This window comes from Poecilia latipinna, unplaced genomic scaffold, assembly GCF_001443285.1.
Source record: "Poecilia latipinna isolate Pla-1442-1.1 unplaced genomic scaffold, P_latipinna-1.0 Scaffold587, whole genome shotgun sequence".
Lineage (NCBI taxonomy): Eukaryota > Metazoa > Chordata > Actinopteri > Cyprinodontiformes > Poeciliidae > Poecilia > Poecilia latipinna.
The window spans coordinates 224,121-245,877 of NW_015113203.1; the positions used below are offsets into that span (position 1 = coordinate 224,121).

At 40.9% G+C, this 21,757-nt stretch overlaps 1 protein-coding gene across 7 annotated transcripts in view; it reads left to right on the forward strand.

The window, feature by feature from the left end:
- gapvd1 (GTPase activating protein and VPS9 domains 1) overlaps nucleotides 1-17,892 on the forward strand; it is a 32,806-nt gene extending 14,914 nt beyond the window's left edge. For 4 of the 7 annotated variants that reach the window (XM_015042391.1, XM_015042392.1, XM_015042395.1 and 1 more), the window contains 19 exons: nucleotides 119-244; nucleotides 355-528; nucleotides 4,242-4,379; nucleotides 5,994-6,128; nucleotides 6,828-6,947; nucleotides 7,681-7,758; nucleotides 8,435-8,781; nucleotides 9,532-9,619; nucleotides 10,376-10,408; nucleotides 11,800-11,871; nucleotides 11,989-12,117; nucleotides 12,202-12,328; nucleotides 12,428-12,540; nucleotides 14,092-14,251; nucleotides 14,429-14,616; nucleotides 14,947-15,160; nucleotides 15,271-15,343; nucleotides 16,170-16,367; nucleotides 16,655-17,892. In XM_015042391.1, the coding sequence (XP_014897877.1) occupies nucleotides 119-244; nucleotides 355-528; nucleotides 4,242-4,379; nucleotides 5,994-6,128; nucleotides 6,828-6,947; nucleotides 7,681-7,758; nucleotides 8,435-8,781; nucleotides 9,532-9,619; nucleotides 10,376-10,408; nucleotides 11,800-11,871; nucleotides 11,989-12,117; nucleotides 12,202-12,328; nucleotides 12,428-12,540; nucleotides 14,092-14,251; nucleotides 14,429-14,616; nucleotides 14,947-15,160; nucleotides 15,271-15,343; nucleotides 16,170-16,367; nucleotides 16,655-16,795 (2,654 nt within the window). In that variant the 3' untranslated portion in view covers nucleotides 16,796-17,892. The remainder of the gene's footprint in view (nucleotides 1-118; nucleotides 245-354; nucleotides 529-4,241; nucleotides 4,380-5,993; nucleotides 6,129-6,827; nucleotides 6,948-7,680; nucleotides 7,759-8,434; nucleotides 8,782-9,531; nucleotides 9,620-10,375; nucleotides 10,409-11,799; nucleotides 11,872-11,988; nucleotides 12,118-12,201; nucleotides 12,329-12,427; nucleotides 12,541-14,091; nucleotides 14,252-14,428; nucleotides 14,617-14,946; nucleotides 15,161-15,270; nucleotides 15,344-16,169; nucleotides 16,368-16,654) is intronic. The other 3 variants (XM_015042393.1, XM_015042397.1, XM_015042398.1) reach the window with 1 other exon arrangement.
- The last annotated feature ends 3,865 nt before the right edge of the window (nucleotides 17,893-21,757 follow it).

Here is a 21,757-nt window from a genome sequence, read left to right on the forward strand (position 1 = left end):
TAGATGAATAATAAAAACAAACAAATAGAGCCAGTATTCCAGTTTGATAATAAGGTCACAGCATTTCGCTTCTGTTGACTCATTGGTATTTATTTATTGATCTGTTTACCAATCTAAGGACCATCCAATCGTTCCAACTCTGTGTCCTCTCTGGACCTGGAGGGAGAGTCCGTTTCCGAGTTGGGGGCCGGACCATCAGGGAGCAACGGTGTAGAAGCGCTGCAGCTCTTGGAGCACGAACAGGGTGTGTGCTTGCACCTCTAAACGTTGCTGAAGTATTTAGCATGATGCGTGCACAATTATCCACAAAATGGGCCGGCTCAGTCTGAATCTGTGACGATCTGTCTCCTTCAGCTACCACACAGGACAACCTGGATGACAAACTGCGCAAATTTGAGATCAGAGACATGATGGGTCTGACAGATGACCGTGACATCTCCGAGACGGTCAGTGAAACCTGGAGCACCGACGTCCTTGGCAGCGACTTTGACCCAAATATGGATGAAGATCGACTGCTGGAAATAGCAGGTGCAGAACCTCCTTGTGCTCTTCATATGTGTGTAGACTTTCACTCTGTGCATCAAAAGGTAATTAATGAACCTACACAAGTCATTTGTTTACTGAACACAGAGAGACAGTCTGTATTTATGGAAATGGAGAGAAATGTCATCACCTTGTGGCATTTGGGTGAAACAGCATCCAAAAGCACGTTTTTACGTCTTACCCCACTGCTGCGAAATGTAGAACACAGTTAGTTCATTTCAAAAAGAGAAGCTTGGATTTTATTGAAATTCATCACAAAGTGATCCATTTCAAGCATTTATTTCTGCCAGTTGTTGCTTACAGATATTGAAAAAAAAATGGCTTCTGTAAAAATTAGAATATGCAATGAGACTTTTTCTGGTTCATGGAAACGTATGTCTATGTCCAATATGTGCACTCAGGTATTGATCAGGCCTCCGTCTGCATAAATGAGTGGATAGCATCAAACAACCGGAGGCTCTGCTGGGATCTTGAGAAAACCAAACTGTTTCTTTAGCAGCTTTCAAGCTTGCCTGCATTGTTGGCTGCCGTGTGTCTCATCTTCCTCTTGCTGATACTTTGGTTTACTATGATCATTGCACCAGGTAGTGACACTTTTCCAAGTGCTGGCAGGTGCCAAGTCCTGCTGGAAAATGAAATCAGCATCTCAATAAAGGTTGTCGGCTGACATAAGCATGAACTGGTGTGCTGCCCTGACTTTGAACTTGTCTCTCATATTCATCACTGAGTGTGGAAACTTCACACTGGATCTCACACAACTTGGATTCTGTGCTCCTCCATGCTTTTTCCTTTTAAAATAAAATGCTACTGTTACTTTTATTTGAAAAATGTTACTTTGGTCTCTTTTGGGACAGTGCATTTGCTTATTTTGCTTATCATGTACGAAGACAATCTTCTCGAGGCTTATATAGTCACCTTTTTTTCCACCACATTTGTCCTTCCACTAAACTTTTAATCAAGATTCTTGTATACAGCACTCTGTGAATGTGCAAGCAATGAGCTTTTGTAGCTTACCCTGCTTTTGGGTGTCAACTACTGTTAGTTTGACAAATGTCAAGTCAGCAGTGATTGAAAACAAACATTAATTTCTTATTGTTCTCGTGTAATCTAATTATCAAAGAAACTTTTTTTTTTACTTGAAGTTCTAATCATCATTCAAATGATCATAAATAGTGTAGTATCTGCTGAATCTATATGACATAAGTTTTACATTTCAAATTTAATCAATAAAATAACATTCTTTCTTTAGTATAATTGAATTTGAGATTAAAAGAGTGGCTTGTTGCCGTTTCTAGAGAAATAATGCAGCTATGTGATTTAAAGTGATTATTTCCAAGGATGTAATGGATAGAGCATTCTTTAAAGAAGGCTAAAATTGTGATGGGAACACTGAGGTTATGAGCTTAAAATGTTTATTTACAGCCCAACCAGAAAGGATCTTTGAGCGTCTGTGTTACCGAGACCCTCACCGTTTTTTTTTTTTTTTTTTTTTTTTTGTCATTTTTTCCCCCAGCTTATTTCTCCTCCTCTCTCTTCGCTGACATTCACTCAGTCCCCGCAGTCTTATTGACCTTGGTTCCTTCTCATTTGCATCCACCATTTTTCATTCTTCGGAATATGGCGTTGGGGGACTTTTCCATCATTAAGTGAATTTACAGCGATTTCCTTATGTGTTTTCTCCAAGGGATTGGGTTATGAGATGCACATTAAATATCCATTAATACCTCATTATCCCTCTGATAAGATTACCATGATAATGAGGCAGAAATTCTAATTGTTTCACTTCTTGTTGTGCCACTCATTTAATCATCCACCTGAAAGACAAGTACTCTGCGCCCCTACCTTGAAGACTGTAAACATGGACAGCGGGATGGAGCGCTCCCACTGTCAGTGAGAGGCCTGTCCCTGCCAAAAAGCAGCACACTCTGTTGCCTGGGTGCCGGCATGTGTGTGCGCTCAGTGTTTATGCATGTGCCGTGATGTGGAAGCTTCACTAACCAGGGAGCGCACCTACCGCACAGGTTGACTTTTTGGTCATGAGCCGTGGACACCGACTCCCACTCACACCTGCTTGCCCAGCTCCCCCCTCCCTTCCTCCTCTGCATTTTTCCGCCTTGTTAAGTCACGGCTTCCCAAATGGAGATAGAGGGACTTTCTAGGAGGATGGACAAAGCAGTAATTTGGTTGTGAATTATGCCGCACTTAATCAGCAGCTCTAAGTCGTGGCCCTGGAGGCCAGTATGGGATGAGATGTTCCTATTAACCTCTGACCCTTGGCACAGTGGTGCATCCACTTGTGTGTCCCAGTAAAGCATATGACACCTTAGTGTATCTATGTTCAACTCTGTGTCAGTCCTTTGATCAGTCATGTTTTTGCTTATCATAAACCATTGTGCTGTTCAGTTTAAATTAGCTTCAAGCTTTTTCAAATTAAGGCCTTAAATTCTTTCTTCTTTTTTTTTAAAGTTGGCCTTCAATACCTCAGGCACACGTCTTAAATTTTGTTGCACAGAACTATTTAATCTTATATTCTGTGTTGTTCTCGCGGGACTTCAAAATTATGCAAAACTTTGAGTCGTGTGCAGACATCTGCACTTAGTTCTGTGACTCAAGGCTGTTGCGGCTACAGCTAACTACCTGCTAATATACCCTGCCAGGGTAAATCTAGCTAGCTTATGTTGATTATAATTTATGCAAATTTATCTGCAGTTGTCTGGATGACATTCATTGTAGCCACTGGTTAACATTTGTTGCCAACTGGTACGATTTATTTATTTTCGATTTTCTTTTGTCCGTTTCTATAGTACTACAGGCCTTAAATTTAATTCACAATGGCCTTAAAAGTCTTGAATTTGAGTTGGTGAAACCTGCAGGACCCTGTAAAAGTTTATTCATCAATTGATAGAATAGTTTACTTTTTAATATAGGATGAGACAAACAAAAAGCATTTTCAATTTTAATGTTTGTTATACATGATTAAGACATTACAATTACAGTTATTAGTCCCCTGTGCATTCCCTTTAAGGATAAATTAATAGAAAGCATTTATTTTTTATTTACACTTTACTCTTTTCAAGTAATCGGAGGTTGTTTTTTTTTTTTTTTTTTTTTACCTTATGTTTACTACATAATCCATGTCATTCTGGCTCCCGTACAAATATGACCTGACAAAGAGCGCCACTGTCATTAGCTACAGGCTGGACGAGGAGGATCCATATCCAAAGTCCCACAGACAATGAGCAGGATGCCACAGAGGTTAACAAATGGCTCCAATGCTCACTGTTGGAGAACTGCTGCAAAGAGTGATATCTTTTGGTCAGCGATTCTCTATAGCAACCATTAGGCGCAATCTACGTATCTACTGGCTATTTGGTAGACTTTCCTGGCCTACCATCATTAATATAAATGTGGAACATGCTGAACTCTAATGGGACTTTAACTTTCTGCAAAGAACCGCCACTGAATATGTTTACCGAAGTTGAATATTCAATTTTTCACTTCAAGATTTACTGCAACAAACTACGTATTTACAGTCTTTTTCTATCTGCATCTGTAGTTGTCTTTTAATAAAGTAAACATGTCTGCAAGTCAGACCACTGTTGCAAGTTGCTGCTGGGTCAGCGTTTTTATTTCCCCCCCAGACAGTGTAGCTGCTCTGTGCCGATTCAGGACGTTAACCCTTTGTCTCGTGCTCTCAGGGGCAGCGGCGGAGAACATGCTCGGCAGCCTGCTGTGCCTTCCCGGCTCCAGCTCGGTTCTGCTGGACCCCTACGGCTCCACCATGTCAGAGACCACGAGCGAGGCCTGGAGCGTGGAGGTCCTTCCGAGTGACTCAGGTGGGAGCAAAAGGTTGATTCTGGACTGGCTCCAGTGTCGTGTATCGTTCTGCAACTTAAATGACAGCCTCAGATGTGCATTTGAACACGTGTTTATGTGTGTATATATTTATGTTTCTTCAGTACAGTGGGGGGAATACCAGGTGTGTTTTCCGTCGCATTCCACACTAGGAACGTATGCGCACATCTGTCATCGCATTTCTGTACACTTGCCTGTCTTTCAGGGCAGCTCTGCTTGTGCCAGTAAAAGGCAGCTAAGGGTTTCCTTAGAGGGACCACCAGGTGCGTTTGCACCTGTGACGGCAGCGGGGAGGGAAGCACAAGGACAGCAGCTGTCCTCAGTTTACAGTCAGCCTATAGACTGTCAGTTCTTTATCTGGACAGACTTGCCAAGCTGCCGCTTTGAGACCCAAGTTTGTGAATTTCCTTCTGAAACATCAGCACTCATCGCAGCTTTCTCGCATCCATATGAACCACATTAAAGTTCTTATCTTATATCAATTAGAGATGCCGTGTCTGACTTCCCTTTTTTGAAAACGAGTGCTTTGTGGAAATCAATAGAGAGCTTTAACAGTCTTAAGTGTTTCTTTGAAAAGCTTGGGCCTGTGTTAATTAAAGCAGTGCAGTATTTCAATATGTGCACTGCAACAAAAATGACATGCATGAGTGTCTTGATTGCTTTTTTTTTTTTTTGTTCCATTTGTTGCCCCCGTTCTGCTCGGTAATGGTGCGAAATCGTGCTCAGTTCGAGCACAGTGCTTGTTTCATGGCTAGGCAGCAGAAAACTACACTCTAAAGAGCACTTCAGCAACGCATTATTACTAACGAGCGTGCAAACGAGCACTGCTGCTAGAAGAAAGCCTCTGGGTCGGGCCCAACAGCACCACAGGGTAGCAAAAAAATTGGACGCGGTTGCTTTATTGTTTAGATTGGCACTTATAAGGCTAATAATGATGTAGGCCGTGTTATGTTTTTCATATGTACATTTTTGCTTCCCTGATAATCATAACAAAGTGAGTGGATGATTTTAAAAATGCCTATGTATGAGTTACAGTGGTATTTATGGGGCTTGTGTAAAAATACAGATTTTTGTTGTTTCTAAGGGTTCTTGTGAGTTATTTCTAAAGAGTTGAATTTGTCTTTATTGCAAGCGAGGGAAAAGTTCAAGAGTTTTCCATCAGCCAGCTCACTGGCAGTGCTCAATCAGTGAGGGAAGGGGCATGACAGGGCTGAGTGATGTGGCTAAAAGATAAAATGTTTGATTTTATTTTATTTCAGTCATCCCCTCTGTGAGTTGTATGACAGAGTTTTAGGACCAGGCTATGAACATTTTTGTTTAATGATGAAATTAGTTATAATATTTCCAGATTAAAGATGCAATTTTATTAGAGCGTTTTAAAATTGAGGAAAAAGTTGAGAACAATTTCTGATTTCCCAAAAATAAAATCTTCCAAACCAAAAATTTGATTAATCGATACAATCAATTTATTGCCCAGCATTAGGGCATCTCTTTTTTATTTTTTATTTTTTTTTTTGTACATTTTTTCTTTTGGAATACTAACCATGAAAAAAATATCTAAAAATAAAATCTTTTTGTTCTTGGTTTGTCTGCAGAAGCCCCAGACCTGAAGCAGGAGGAGCGTCTGCAGGAGCTGGAGAGTTGCTCTGGCGTTGGCAGCACCTCGGATGACACCGAGGTCAGAGAAGTCAGCTCGAGACCCAGCACACCAGGCCTCAGTGTTGTCTCAGGTATATATGTAGTAAAAACAACAACAACAAAAGACTGCTTTGTTCGTTTCTGTGTCCTAAAAACTTTGAGTCCTCTTTCAGTGTTTGACTCTGTAGTCTCTTTTTTTTTTTTTGTCCTTTGGAAAGATATTAATCGAACTGTTTTGGTGTGTTTGGGTAGAAACAGAAGACCTCTCTTTCCCAGGCTCTTTGTTTCAGAGCGGTCATGTTGCTGGGAGGGTAGTTAACCTGCATAGTTGCATTGGTGTGTGACCTTTTCCTGAGTGACACAGGGGTTAATGCTGGTCGTTTCGTCCGTGGGCTCAGGTGGACGTGGAGTTTGGAAGTACATGAAGTAGTATTCTAGATTAAGAAGCCAGCGGTGACATTCCTGGCTCAGCTCACGGGAGGAAAGTCCCACAGGGTCCTGCCGATGGATAGTCCACTTCTGATGATCATTCTTACCCGTGTCTTTCCCTTAACCCATGGGAGCTTACGCTACCAATTTAAAGTTCCCACTGGATTCCCACCTGAGAGAGAGACAATACAGCAAAGTCTAAAGACAAAAATATCCTCTTTTGTTTTAAAAACCGTTGCACATGCACTTTTCTTTTCTCTTTTTTTTTTTTGATTGGTGCCAAGTTAAAACATCTGCAGAGGTGATATTGAATTTGCTTTTGACCTCAAAAGAACTGTTCACTTTGTGCATGTTCACTACAGGTATCAGTGCGACCTCGGAAGACATCCCAAACAAGATCGAGGACCTGCGGTCAGAGTGTAGCTCAGATTTTGGCGGGAAGGACTCCGTGACCAGTCCTGATGGCGAGGAGTCGGGTCATGGTAGGAGATTTTTTTTTTATATATATTTTTTTCCCTCTGCTGTTTACATGGTCTAATCCACATTAACTGGATCCTTTTTACTGAAACTGCTACCACTTCCATACTTGCCACACAACTAAACGACTGCTTTTCTCCCTATATTCATTTTTTTCAGAACTTATTATATTGTATTACATTTTTTTTTATATTTCTACTATTGCATTCTATTAAAAATGAAAGTGGATGGTAATCAGGAATGACGATATTTACATATGTATAAGTGTTTTGAGTTCTGCTCTTGAGTCAGAAAAATGTTTTTTTTTTTTTATATATATATAATAGATGCCTGGAGAAAAAGAGTAAGTGGCTGCAGTAAACAGATTTTCAGCTTGACCAGCCCTTACTGATGATTGATGATTGGCGACCCCTAAATCTAATCAGGTTCTGATTCTAAGCACTAATGAGTCACAATAACAGTAACACTCTTCAGTGTGGAGGTTGTTACTGACCAAAGATAACCAAAATCTGCCCACTATCATGAACAGTTGGATAGTTAGAAAGTTGTTTTTTTGACAAAATTTTCTATGGAGGTAAATCTACTGTTCATTCAGGCTTTATAACACAATTGGCTAAATTGTATATACATTACATTACCCCTTTAACCTCATGGCTAACCCTGTGCATCATCACTACAGTTAATTCATTCATCCTTAGGAACACTGTTAATTGCTTCGTTGTTTTCACCTGTCTGCAGGAGCCCACCATCTGACATCTCCGCCTTCACAGGCCGATTCTTTGCTCGCCATGTTTGATCCGCTCTCCTCTGGTGAAGGTAATTTTCAATTCTACAATATTTTGTGGGACTTCAGAGCTAGACATATGAGCATGGATCATGCTTGAATCATGCAAAACTAAAATTATAAGAACATAAAGGGAAATGCCCATTTTTTTCCAGCTAATTTAGTGTTACAAAATATTTGGTTCTAGCTTCTGTTCAGTTTTTTTTTGTGGAGCAGGAAAATGTTTGAGAGGAACGGTAGTGTCTGTGTCTCTAAGGCAAGGTGAGGGGATGACAGGTTGAGAGACCTCACCCCAGGCTCTCTGGCACTGTCCCCTTGTCCCACTGTGCTTATGGCACGAGGCTGCCATTGGAAGCTTTTCAGGAGAGAGTCTACCCTTGGAACAGGTGGCCTACCTCCACCTAGGGCTCATCTCCCACCAACATCTCTCTTTAGCTCTCTCTCCCCCACACACAGAGTTTTTTTCTGCTGATTACGTTTCAAATGGTCTCTCTAGAAACGTAAAATGGTTTGATACAGAGAAGAAATACCATTTCATAAATATGTTTGGACTTTTTAGTCAAACATAATACACATCTGAAAAAAGTTTTAGAAAACTGGTCAGTTACTCTGAAAATAGAGATAATTTACTGAACTCTGCTACATATTGCTACTAGATTGCTAAAGTTTGATGGATTTCCTCACTCCTTTTCTTCCTTATTGTTTTAGGCTCCTCCACAGGGACAATAGTTCGGCCCAAAGTGCACTACGCCAGGCCCACTCACCCTCCCCCCGACCCTCCCATCCCTGAAGCCAGTGCTATGGGCCCAGACATACGGCACTCCATTTGCACAGCTCAGTGCTTGGCCCAGGCTGAGCTTGAGCAATCAAAGCAGCGCCATTCCTTCCCCGACAGACTGGTCCGCAGTCGCAGTTCTGACATCGTGTGCCCAGGCCGCCGGCCCACAAGCGACCCCGGCCTTAACAGGCGGGTGGCGGTTGAAGAGCGTGACCCTCCCGGGGCCTTCGCCGCCGGACCTTCCTCGTCGCCGAGCAAGGACTCCCTGAAAGGAGAGGTAACGAGTTCTGTTTTATTTACACCATCGATTAGTGACTGTCGTGATCTGTGTTTAAATGCTCATAAAGCAGACGTTTGCCTTTTTTTAGATATTGACACTTGTCTTCAAATGTACAAAATATACAATACCTAAAATAGTACACTCAATATTAAACTGGTTAATTCAATATACTAATTGGACTGACAGTGCAACTGAGCTGCTGGACTGATTCCAATCAGTTGAATTACGAAAACAATATTTATTCATGTTCTCGTTGAACTGTTTAAGTCAAGCCAAGTCCTGTTGGAAAACAAAATCAGCATCTTCATGTATTTCATGTAATTGTCAAAATTACATGAAATAAAGCCTTGGATTATTTCACTTTATGTGTAATAATTTTATGAGTTTTGCGTTTTGAAGTCATTGACAAAAAATATAAAACACTTTCACATATTCAAAATATTTAAGTTGAAACTGTAAATGGTTCTTTTTGTCAAAAAAAAAAAAAAAGTGTTTGCTTGTATATATTTTAATGGGATTTTATGCAGTAGGTCTGGGAGAAAATAGAAAAAAAATGTATTCTTTCTCTGAAATTAAGAAGTAACTTCCTATGAAACGGAAACACTAAAGAAGTTATTTTAAAACCTTAGTTATTTGGGCAATTGGAGTTATTGCCGACATGTATGAAGGAGAAGCTGTCGCATATCAGACATGTGGCCCTTTAAATACACTATTTCCTGATTTTAATGTCTAAACCTCTGTTCAAAGATGGAAGACAGAAAAGACAGCGACGACGAGAAATCTGATCGCAACAGACCGTGGTGGAAGAAACGTTTTGTGTCAGCCATTCCCAAAGGTAAGGAAATGGATGCATTGTCTTCATATATTTTTTCTCTTTTGCTAATTACATTGCAAATTACAAATTAAATTAAAATTAAATTTTTATGATTTTCACTTGTTTGTTTGTTTGTTGTTGTTTTTGGGCTTGGTAGAAAGATTCTCCAAATAACTACTGACAGGAAAAATCACACTTTAAAGAGCAAAGCAAAACCAATTTATAACACAGGGAAAAGAATGATTATGTGTGATCTCTGCTCTATCGCTGATGGAATTCCATTTGGAAAATAATGTTTCATGTTGTTTGAAGTTACCGCTGAGAGACGTCCGGTTGTTTTCCTCACAGGTCTCTCAGCTGCAGATTTATATAGACTTTTCAAAGCTGATCAGTCTCCAGAGGAGCTTTAACTGTGTAGATGGTGTGGTTGTAGCCCTCCCAGCAGCGCTGTCAGCCAGCAGCTAATGGTCATTAGATAGACCCTCTCTGTTGTCAGCACCGACAGATGATGCATCTCTTGCTGCTGTTCTAATCTATAACCATTTCTCAAACTTCTGTCTGCAAAAAAAGAAAAATCCTGCTTAATACTCTTTAGAATCATATTTAATTGTAGAAAAAGGAATTGCGAAGCCTAAAGCAAGCATGTCTCCAAACCACCGCAGCGGTTTTTTTTTTTTTTTGTCTCATATGCCCTACATGGTGAGGCTCAGTCTGTAGTCCCCGCAGAGCGGCAGCGTGTGCTTGAAAGGCCAACCTTGTCTGTTGTGTTCCTCACAGTGCTGTATTGGACGGCTGAGAGTGACGTCCCAGGTAAACGCTTCCATGCTGTCGTCACCGTGCTAGCTGTTGGCGCCGAAGCCGACGGCTGCGCGCCACGCTGCTTCATAGATGTCACCTTAGAGCTGTAGAGCTGTGATGTGACGTGGTGTAGGCTGAGTTCACGCAGTCACGCTCCTCCTCCGTGCATCCGGTTTTATCCACCCCCCTCTTCTATTTTTATGCTAGCGTCATTCATCGTACGATCAAAAGCATGTTTTCCTTTTGTTGCCTCGGAGGAGGCCTTTGTAACTCTTGCTTGTCCATTTGGCACCACTTTCAATAGGATGGACATCAGTAGGAGTTTTTGCTTTTTATTCACAGTTTATGAATCATGGTGGACCTTTGTGGAATTCTGCTACATGCCAAAGGTCTAATTCTAGATGCCCATATATATTTTTTGGCTTTATGTTTAATTTTGGTCACAAATTTTATTTTATATTTTTTTTAAATATGCAGTTGCTACAGTTTTGCTCAGAGTTTACATACGCTCACCACTGGAATGAATGGGATAGTTTTAGCTATTTATTTGTAATGTTCCCTTTTCAGAAAGGATGATTTTTTTTTTCCCCCTACATGTCCTATCTCTGCATTTCAGGCCTGCCATATAGCGAGACTGGATGCCTGCATGTTCAGGGCAGTTTTACGCTGCAACAAGGAAGAGTTGACATTTTACATGCATACGCTTGGATTAATATTTGGATAAATGTCCTTTATCCTGCCTGAGTGACCACTTTTTTTTATAGCTATCAGCAAAGTCTTGACAAAATTTTAGCTCAGTACTCTTCATTACAAAGAGAATGCAATTATTTAAAAAATTTGGGCCACTATTGCTATCCAGTATTAATATTGTTGCTATGGCCAATAACTGATATTTACCAATATTATTTATGTTTCACCTTCAAAAAAAAGGGCCTGATTTCACTACAGCTTCAGTTAAATTCCACAAAATCCTGCACGGCATCACTATCATGTCACAAGACCAAACAAATACCACATTGTCAACATTCTCCGTCCCTCTGGAGAAACAAATAACAAGATGGAAATAAATATCAGTTGTTAATATTAGCCCAGTTTTATTTATCAGACCAACATCAATATGTAAAAATATATCATATATGCTTATACCAATGTTAGTTCCAATACATTGTTCATACCTATTTATGTTGGTTTAATTTTGCCTAAGAGAACAGTTTAAAATGCATCAGTAAATTGATCCCTCATTCTGGTTATGGGTGCATGTTAACCTCTGAGTGGAGAATTTTCATCTCAAAACATCCCATAAAGTAACAAAATTTTACCGAAGTGGCCATGAGGTGGTGATGACTACTCGGCCTGTGGGGAGGTAACAGTGTTGTCACTCTTCACGCGTCTCTCCTCCACAGCGCCGATGACGGCGTTCAGGAAGAAGGACAAACATGAGAAGGAAGATGCTGCACAGGAGCGTGTCCCACAAGGTCAGTACTGGGTTCTTTTTTTTTTTTTTTAAATATATCTGTATGTATGTCTGAAACTCTTCCTCCGTGACGGGTTTTGTTGTCGTGCTGCTTGATTGTTGCCGTGCGGTTTGTCAGATGACCCAGTGCCAAGACAGAACACTCAAGTCCAGGCAGCAGAGGACATCCTGGACAAGTACAGGAACATCAAGAGGACCAGCCCGAGTGATGGAGCCACCGGAGGAGCCTCTTATGATGGATCAGGAGGTCGGCAGAGAAAACTGATACGTGTGTTCAAGGCACATGATGGCTCTAGTTATGGTAGTTGGCTTTAATGGTGTATATTTTCAGAGCTGTGTGTGGAGGATAATGTGAATGACCCTCCCAGAGAAGACGCTCTGCAAAACATCTCTACAGATGATCTGCCAGACTCAGCCAGCCAGACGGCACAGCAGCACGATTCCAAATTCTCTTTCAGGTGGGACATTCAAAATGGTGCTTTAAGAAAAGACCCCGAACTTTACAAACAGTTGCTCAATTCGCCTTTTCTGACGTTTGATTGGACCTTTTCCTGCAGCGACGCAAAGAAGAAGCTGAGGTTGGCTTTGTGCTCTGCAGACTCTGTAGCTCTCCCCATCATGGCACCAACAACAACGCGTAACGGACTGCCTGATCACATGGATCCTGAAGGTGGGAGAGATTTAGTCCAGTGCAGTGATTCACACCTCATTATATGTCACAAATAGATTATAAAAGCACATATCGATTAGAAATCATTTTAAAATACAAATGCGATCTGGTTGTTTCTGTAGATAGAAACGCACTGGCAACAATACACATTCTGTTCCAAAGCAAAACATGTTCAGAGTTTGCACACATAGATATGTGGTTGTTTGCAGACTTCAGTATTAACTGCATGAACTGAAAAAAATCTTGAAAATGTGGCTTTTCTGTGAGTCACTGAATTGATATTTGACTGCTTAACAACTATTTGTAAAAACTGGACATGTATAGATGTATTCCAGCCCAGGGGGATTGTATTACATTTTACTGTTCCTGCTAAGATTTGGGCACGTTTGATTGACTCTACAAGTTTTCTACTGGGTTAAGGTTTGCAGATTGGTCTGACAGCTCTTTAATGTATGTCCTCTTGGACTGGACCCAAAGTGACTTGCTCTTGAGTTTAAAACATCGTGGTCACTTCAGTTATTTTGATGTTTTCAAATTGATCCACGGTCCCCTGTATGCAGTCAATTGACCTGACAGCATATTGTATGGGAGGAAACCCCCTGTTATGATACCCGAACCAACACCAGACTTTACAGTAGCTACTTCCCAATAGTTTTGATTCACATAAGCCTCATCTTACTGTGACAGTGCTCATAAGTAACCATTGACCTTCTCCAATCAGCCTCAAACTGATTATGTTTACATTTAATTTTCTGTTTTCATCGAGACTTTTTGGTTTTATTTTCCCTTTTGCAGCATTTGTGATCTTTTTAGCAGAGCAGCCAATCATTTTCTGCGCTGGAACAGGGAAGGAGTGCACTGTGACTATTACTCCTACTGAATTATTTGGCATACTTCTTCCAAAAATGGTGATTGAGCTGTTTAGTGATGATGGACTGCTACTAGTTTGAGCACAACAGTGCAGAATAAGTTTTACAACTTCCTAAAAGCGTATACATCTTTGTCCCTAATGCCCGTTAGAAACTAAGTGTAAGCCTAAAATTTTGGCACACATCCCTGTTGCTCAAAGTGTCCTTTAGCAAAATAGCAAGTTTGCACAACCTCCAGACTCTGACCTTACTGTGAAAGCTTGGGACAAGCTTTAAAGAAAAATGTTCCTGCTATGCATTAAACCATATTGCATGTGTCAACACATAATGTCTCTGGTGCTTGCAAAAGCATGAAGCTTTGCAAACGGGAACCTTTCAGTGCTTTCTTCAGTAGATACTATGAAGTTAAATTTGGACGAAATGGCAAATTGTTACCCAGGTCTTTTTACGGGTTGTTTGATTCTACAAATTCGTACTACATGCGGTGTTAGGTTTCCTTTCAATGAACCAACGACTTCACATTTGCAGGATGACCACCATCTGCCTGTTTAAGGATACAGGTGTTGCTGAGTGACTTAGTTCAGTTTAAATAAACTTCATGTCTCCTGAAGGTAGAAGAATGCTGATCCTTTCTTAGCAGGTTGTTTTATCGATCCTTTTTCTATCGTCCCGTTTCTCTCAGACAATGAGATCGTCTGCTTCCTGAAGGTCCAGCTGGCAGAGGCCATCAACCTTCAGGATAAGAACCAGATGGCCCAGATTCAGGAGACCACACGCTGCGTCAGCCGTTTCGACGTGCGCACCTGCAGGAAGCTGCTTGCCGCCATCGCGGAAGATTACAGGTAACTCAGAACTCCTTTAGAGATCAGGCCATTCAACTCACGTCGGTCTGTAATTAATATTTTGTTGGTTTTTGCGTAGCCCCTTGAACTTTGTCATGTTACTACAAAATGCGGGGTTATTTGAAGAGCCAGCATGTGGGACATTCTAATAAGCGGTAATTTTTGTGTTCTCTTCAGGAAGCGGGCTCCGTACATAGCCTATCTAACCCGGTGCCGCCAGGGTCTGCAGACATCTCAGGCCCACTTGGAGCGGCTCCTGCAGAGGGTGCTGAGAGACAAGGAGGTGGCAAACCGCTATTTCACCACCGTCTGCGTTCGCCTCCTCCTCGAACATATGGAGACAAAGATGCTCGAGTTCATTAAAGGTATTTTTTTTTTTTTTTTTTTACCGTCCTCTATGTAGCTAAACCCAGGCTGAGCATATCGACTTGCCAGCCTTCAGAGGAGAGATTCTGACAATCTCACCACGGTATTTTCTAACACTTTTTGACATGCTATTCATGATTTACAACGCCTTTTCTCTATATTGCTTGTCAGTCACAACTCTAAAACAAATTGCACTGATTGAATGTTTTAAATCCAAAGTCCTACTTTATTTGTGTTTATTTTCAAGTGATTTCCTGTAACTCTTCACGTCATTTCAAGGCACGTTTTGGCACACGAGCATTGGTTGTTGTTCCTGTGCTTGCCTCAAGCTTTCCAGGGGTGCACGGCAGCCGATGACAAGACTGCAGCAGTGGAGGATTTTCTGCGCTACTTGTACGGTGCCATGGCCCGTGATGCCATTTGGCAGTATGCAAGCGAGGACCAGCTGCAGGACGCCCAGATGGCTATCGAGCGCAGCGTTATGAACCGCATCTTCAAACTGGCCTTCTACCCCAATCAGGATGGAGATATTCTCAGAGACCAGTGAGTGGCTCGTTGCGCTTGCCGTGCCAAGTAATCTTCTGATATGTGTAATATGTGAACTCCACATGTGCCATGCTGGTCTCAAATGGTGGTGTTTTTGTTGCACGCAGGCTGTTCCATGAACACATCCAGCGGCTTTCAAAAGTTGTGACGGCAAATCACAAGGCTCTGCAGATCCCAGAGGTATTATCTTGATGACTTTCCGCCCCTCCCGATGCATTCATAAAGAACAGGAGCTACTGCTGCTGTTCAAGGAATTAAACTATCATTGAAAAGTAAATTTATTTAATCAGTCATTTTGAAAAAATTCAAAGAATCATTACATGTGGAGTGATATATTTGTCATCTTTAATTCTGGCAATTTTGGAAATTATGGCTTCCTGCTAATTAAAACCAAAAACTTTTCTAGAAAAATCATAATATTACGTAACACCAGTAGTAAAATAATTTCTATTTCTATTTGTATTATGACCTGCGCCGTCATAAACAATACTGCTGAACTGACAGCTCTACACTGACTTATTGCTAAAGAATGCTTGAATAGAAAGTTGAGTAGAAGGAGAAAGTGTAGCAGATTAAATGCACGAGCAACAAAGAAATCCCAGTTTTGACAGGAATCCCATTCAAGACATGAAGAGGTGTGGAATACAGCTACATATGAAATTATCTAAATGTATTCTTGGAAAGTTAGGTGTAAGGAAAACATACTTGGAAATGTGTTTAATCATTTTTTAATGATGATTGAAGTATATATATATATATATATATATATATATATATAGTCTAATATTTGATTTTCCGACATCTTCAATTTTTAGTTTTCATTGTCACCCAGCCATCCAAATTACTTGACTGTGTCACTCGGTGTGTAATGCACCTACATAATCTGTGTGCTTCACTTTTTAAAATCAGTTGCAAAAAGAAACATTCCCTCTTCAGTGATATTCTAATTTACTGAGCCGCACCTGTCGACAGAGTCCAGTGTTGCATTAACCTGTCCTGGCTGCAGGTTTACCTTAAAGAGGCCCCCTGGCCTTCAGCTCAGGCTGAGATCCGGAGCATCAACGCATACAAGACCCCACGAGACAAAGTCCAGTGCATACTGCGTATGTGCTCCACCATCATGAATCTGCTGAGTCTAGCCAACGAGGACTCGGTGCCGGGAGCAGACGACTTCGTCCCAGTCCTCGTCTTCGTCCTCATAAGAGTAAGTTTTTTTTTTTTTCCTCCTCCACTTGTTCCGTCTGACATTGGGCTGAGTTTGAGCTATCTGTTAAACTTCACTGTTTTCTTGTCAGTGAAGATTAAGAATGATCATCTCGGAAAAATTCTCTCTCTCTGTTTTTGACTGCGATTGCAGCACACTGTTAGAAACCCGCATGTGTGCGTTATTATTTTTTGTTGACACGTTTCTGATTACAATCCGCACGCTGTTGCTCGAGCCTCTTCCGCTCTCTTAATGTGGGCCCGTCCCCTCGTTCCCTCCCCCTCCAGGCAAACCCGCCCTGCCTGCTGTCCACCGTTCAGTACATCAGTAATTTCTACGCCAGCCGGCTGAGTGGGGAGGAGTGCTATTGGTGGATGCAGTTCACCGCTGCAGTGGAATTCATTAAGACCATCGACGATCGCAAGTGAAGCAGAACAGCCACCTGTACGGGCAGACTGCGGGGGAAGGAGCCGGGAGACTGGGAGACTTCCCAACCAACTGCTCCCTCTGCACAGCTTTGGAAATCCTGGCTCTCGGCCCTGCTCCGAATTTGTATAGCTTGTACATAGCCAGAGACGTTGAGAGATAACAAAATATATATTACTGTACGTATGTGGAGAAATCCAGATTTTAGCCACGGCAGGGGGGGTGGGGCAAAATTTGGCAACAAAAACGCTGAATCTGATTAAAAAATTTTTTTTTTTTTTTTTTTAAGGTTTTTTTTTTTTTTTTTTTTTTTTTTTTGGTCTTTTGGTGAGCGGGGATCTGTTAGAAATTTTATTGTATTCACAACTGATAATATGAGGTTAAATCAATGTAAAAATATAATCTTATCTAAAGGGACCAGACTTCCTAGGTGACGATCGCTGTTTTGTTTTTCACCCAGGTTTGAGGGATGGGCCTCCAAATTAATGTCACTGTAATGTTTATTAATTGCATTTCGTCGGAGGGAGGGGGGAGGGGGGGTATTCACAGTTATAGCTGCTGATGGGAAACGGTGAGATCAGTCCGCGTTTAACCATACTCTCATAAAGTTTTAAACAGTCGGGCAGCTTATTTCAAGAATTGTTTACTTCAATCTTTTCCCAAACTTTCACTAATTCGAACAGACGGGGCCTACATATGTGTAACAACTTCAAGGTATTTATAGTTGTCGCTCTATTTAATGCTTTATCTAACTTTAAGAAGAGAAAATAATGCATATCATGTCTGAGGTTATAATAAACTCGTTTGAAACGCTTGAGACAGGAAGGCACCTTAGCAGGGCGATTAATATGTACAGGGTTAACTCATGCACAGAGCAACAGTGGCATTTATGGATATATTGAAATAGTGCCTTTGATGTGGGGTGCTCTGTACAGGTTTTTCATTTGTTAATCCAAAATAGGCACTGTCCCCCCATCCACATGCACACTCCATTGAAAACCCCTTTATGTCCCTCTCCTGGAACACGGGCATCGCCACACTTCTTACCGTCACGGCTCAGACATGTCTTTTTTTTTTGTTTAAAGCACCTGAGCGGGAACAAAACAAAACAACAACAACAAACAAACAAAAAATCCCAACCTACCTCAGAGTTGTACCCAATGAGCCTAAAATCAGATTAATTGTCCTGCATTAATTGACAAAAGAGTGCTGGATCACCTTTACACTGGTTTAAAGAAAAAAAAGATGAATATAGAAGAGAAGTTGAATATTTAATTGAACTACTGTGATATCTGTTGTGCCATCGTCTCTCTTTTATCAAAGCAGCCTTTTTTTTTTGGTTGATGGCATTGTAGTAAGTTTTGTAATGTTATACCTGAGATTCCCACGTTTCCATGTGGAAACCGTTTTGGCCGTCTACCTCCTTATGAGTTCGACAAAAGGGACTTGTATTTATGTGTGCTTGTTTTTTTTTTTTTTTTTTTTTGTCTTCCCCAGTTGCAGTGCATTGTGATGGCTCAGTATCATTGTTTGTTTTTTTTTCCTCGTTTTGGTATAAGCATGCTATTAACTATCCAAAAATTACTTCTTTTTTTTTTTTTCCTTCCCCTTTAAATCCTGCTTCATTTTTCTGCACGGCTGTGCCACATGTATTATAGTTTCCAACGATCCATTTCTTTTCACAGTTAATGACCTGCCAGCACAACACACAATACGATAAAGATCCAAAAACAAGAAAACAATCAACACTATTGACTCGTTACTGACTTTTGATGCTGAAGTGATTGGTGTAGGTGTGAGAGGCTTGTGCGACCTGTTGACCCTCTGCCTCCTCTTGCATGAAGTCATCGGATGGTCTGCGCATCCTCAGCCGTCATAAATAAACCGTAGAATAGGATTAGTGCCACAGACCTGCAGCTGAACCTGCAAGAGGATGCGATGCTTTCTTTTCGTGTCAGCGATACATGCATATCAGAAAAACGGTATATTTTGCACAAAACATGTTTTCCTGGAAGATTCGACAGGGAGCAGTGCATTTTATTTTATTTTTTATTTTTTGCCTTTAACCCTCAACGCAACTAATGTGATTAAAATGAATAGCAATGTTCCAGCATCTCACTGATTTCTGTTTCAAGCTGATGAACAAATAATGGGCAACTTCACAGCCCAGCTTTCTGTTTTCTTTCTTTCCTTCCCCCTCTTTTCTTAACACGCGTCTGCAACAGCACACAAGCAGGTTCTCTGCGTATGCGCGGTGCACTTCCTCGCAGTCAGAGTAATGAATCCGATGAGAAAACCACGCACTGGAAAATCAAGTTGCAGGTTGCATCTATACTACTTAGCTTTATGTGATGTCACTTTAATTGGGGAATACATACTCCACAGATCGGATCAAATTACTCGGACCCGGCCTTGTGTCAGCGTGTCCTCAGCCAGCCAATTGCAGCAACAGTACTCATGGAGAAAACAATTTATTGTGCAAAAAAAAAAAAAAAGAAAAACTTTCTGCAAATGAAATTGAAGGTCTTCATTGAAAACAACCAAACAGTCTAAAGAGTTTGTGTCAGAGCTCTCCTCCTCTGCTCCCTGAACCACTGAGAGTTTTAAATTTTGCATCCGATTTGTAAATTCATTTGTAAGCTTGCACAACTCTGACATGCGGGAAAGGCCGGTTTGTCTTTACTGTGATTAATGCATTATGTAATTCTTTAAAAATAAATAAAAGATGCAGACATTTTCCTCCCCCTTTCTTTTCTCCTTTTTTTTCCCTCAACAGCTACAAAAAGAAAAAAAAAAAAACACCCATTATAAATGAACAATAATGCTTGATCACTTTGAAGCTCCTTGGATAGTCAGAGCTGTATCTAGTGATTCGCACAATAGCTGCAACAGGTTATAAAAACAATGCACAGAATATAATTGTTGGTGGGAACAACAGAGGTGCATTATCCACAAACAGCAACGTCTCTGCAAACATTTCATTACTGCTGAGTGGAGTTTCAGTGGATTGTAATTGGAGGTGCCCCCTCCCCGCCCTCTCGTCTAAAAGCCCTCCTTCCTTCACTGACTGCCTTCTCTAATCCCCTTTTTTTCACCATCATAAACTTGTTCGTGGGGTGCTTTGTGTCCCCTGATGATATCTCTTAATTGTTCATTTAAATTCAAATATTGGTGAGTAAAGTTAATTAGCAGCATAAGCCAGTGGCAAGATGGGATCTTTTAGACTTTTGATGCTCAACAGATCTGAGCTGCACAGAGGTTTGTTTCAAATTTCCACTGCTGAGCAGGCTCTATTTCTTTATATAAATATAAACAAGGATGTACTAGTTTCTTGCAAATGTATTCGTAGCTCGATCACATGTTTAGCTCAGCGCATTTTTATGATGATTTTATGGGATATATATACCAACACAAGGCAGTGCATAATTGCAAATCGGAAATCTGGTTTTCCATCATTTCAAAGTTTTTCTCAAAGCCTCTGGGAAAAAAAGGTTGAAGTTCCATTTGTAATCAAGCCCCTTTAATCTGGTACAGCCAAATAAAATCCAGTGCAGCCAGTTGCCTTCTGAACTTACTTAATTGGTAAACAAAGTCCACCTGTGTAAGGCTTTCACAGAACAGGTGATCTGCGTAAGCAGCATCATGAAGAACAAGAGATGCAGGCGGACCGGTCACAATGGAAAGTTGTGGAGAGATTTAAAACGGGATTAAATTCTTAAACAAGATTAAGCTTTGGACAGAGCACCGTTAAATCTGTCGTCCATAAACAAAAGGCATGGCTCGACTCCAAACCTACAGAGATGACACGGAAAGGCGCGTTATGCTCTAGATGAGCCGCAAGCATCCACGGTTCAGATGGAAGATCCTACTGGCAGGACAACTGTTAGCTGTTCCAGCCACACGTTTATGCTTTTATGGAAGAGTGGCGAGATTAAAGTTAACAGAAGGCCTTTGGAAGTATTGGAGTGCAACTGTTTTAGGCTCAAAACGTGTGTGGTTGAAAAACTTAACACTGAACAACACTCCCATGGATGGCAGCATTATGCTATGGGGATTTTTTTTTTTTTTCCAGTTCAGACAGGAAGCCGGTCAGTTGAAGGGCAGGATGGATTGAGACTCCATACTGTGAGCTAATTTTCATGAAGGATAAAGTTTAATCTCTAGATGTCAAAGCTGGTAGAGACATAACAAAGGCGATTTTCTGAAGCTTTTATTCAGAGAAAAAAAAAAAAAAGCTTTTACTTTTATGTTCAGTAAATGCACACCAGACTTTTTTTTTTTTTTTTTTTTTTTCAAATTTTAAAAAAAAACTTTGAAGTTTTGAAGTTTGTGGTCAAAATGTGACAAGATGAGGAATAAGATCTGTGGCAAACGGAGATGATGAGTTAAGCTGAAAGTTAATTTCAATGTGATGACAGATGGATCACAGGAATTTTTTTTTCAAAGTAATTTTTTTAAATGTTTTTTTTTTTTTTTGGTCTCATCTTTGTTTTATATTGAAGTCATTCTGTTGCTTGAAGACATAAGCAGGCTTGAGGTCTCACCCAGACGGCTGTGGGATAACAGATGATCAGTCCAGCGGGGTTCATGCATGACTTCACATGTTGGTGTGGTGCTTCCTGGCTGCAGGGGGACAACGGCCTCCCACCTTACCAGCAGACAATGATCTCATGGTATCCATAAACCATTTCGTCTCTCCGCGCTGTGTGGGAAGGCAACGAGTTCACCCAGATTTCCTCCACAAAAGACAAGATAAAGTGACCACTGGCTGTTCAGAGCTAAACGGGTATATGTTTTGTAAAGGGTGGCCAAATGGGAGCCGCTTATTTGGCAACAACAACAATAAAATAAATGTAGGCACAATTAGGTATTTTGCTTTGTGTAAGCCTTAGAAAGAAAAAAAAAATCCACAGATTATTATACAAACAAAAGAGATATCCCCTTGTTGATTACTATACTGTTGC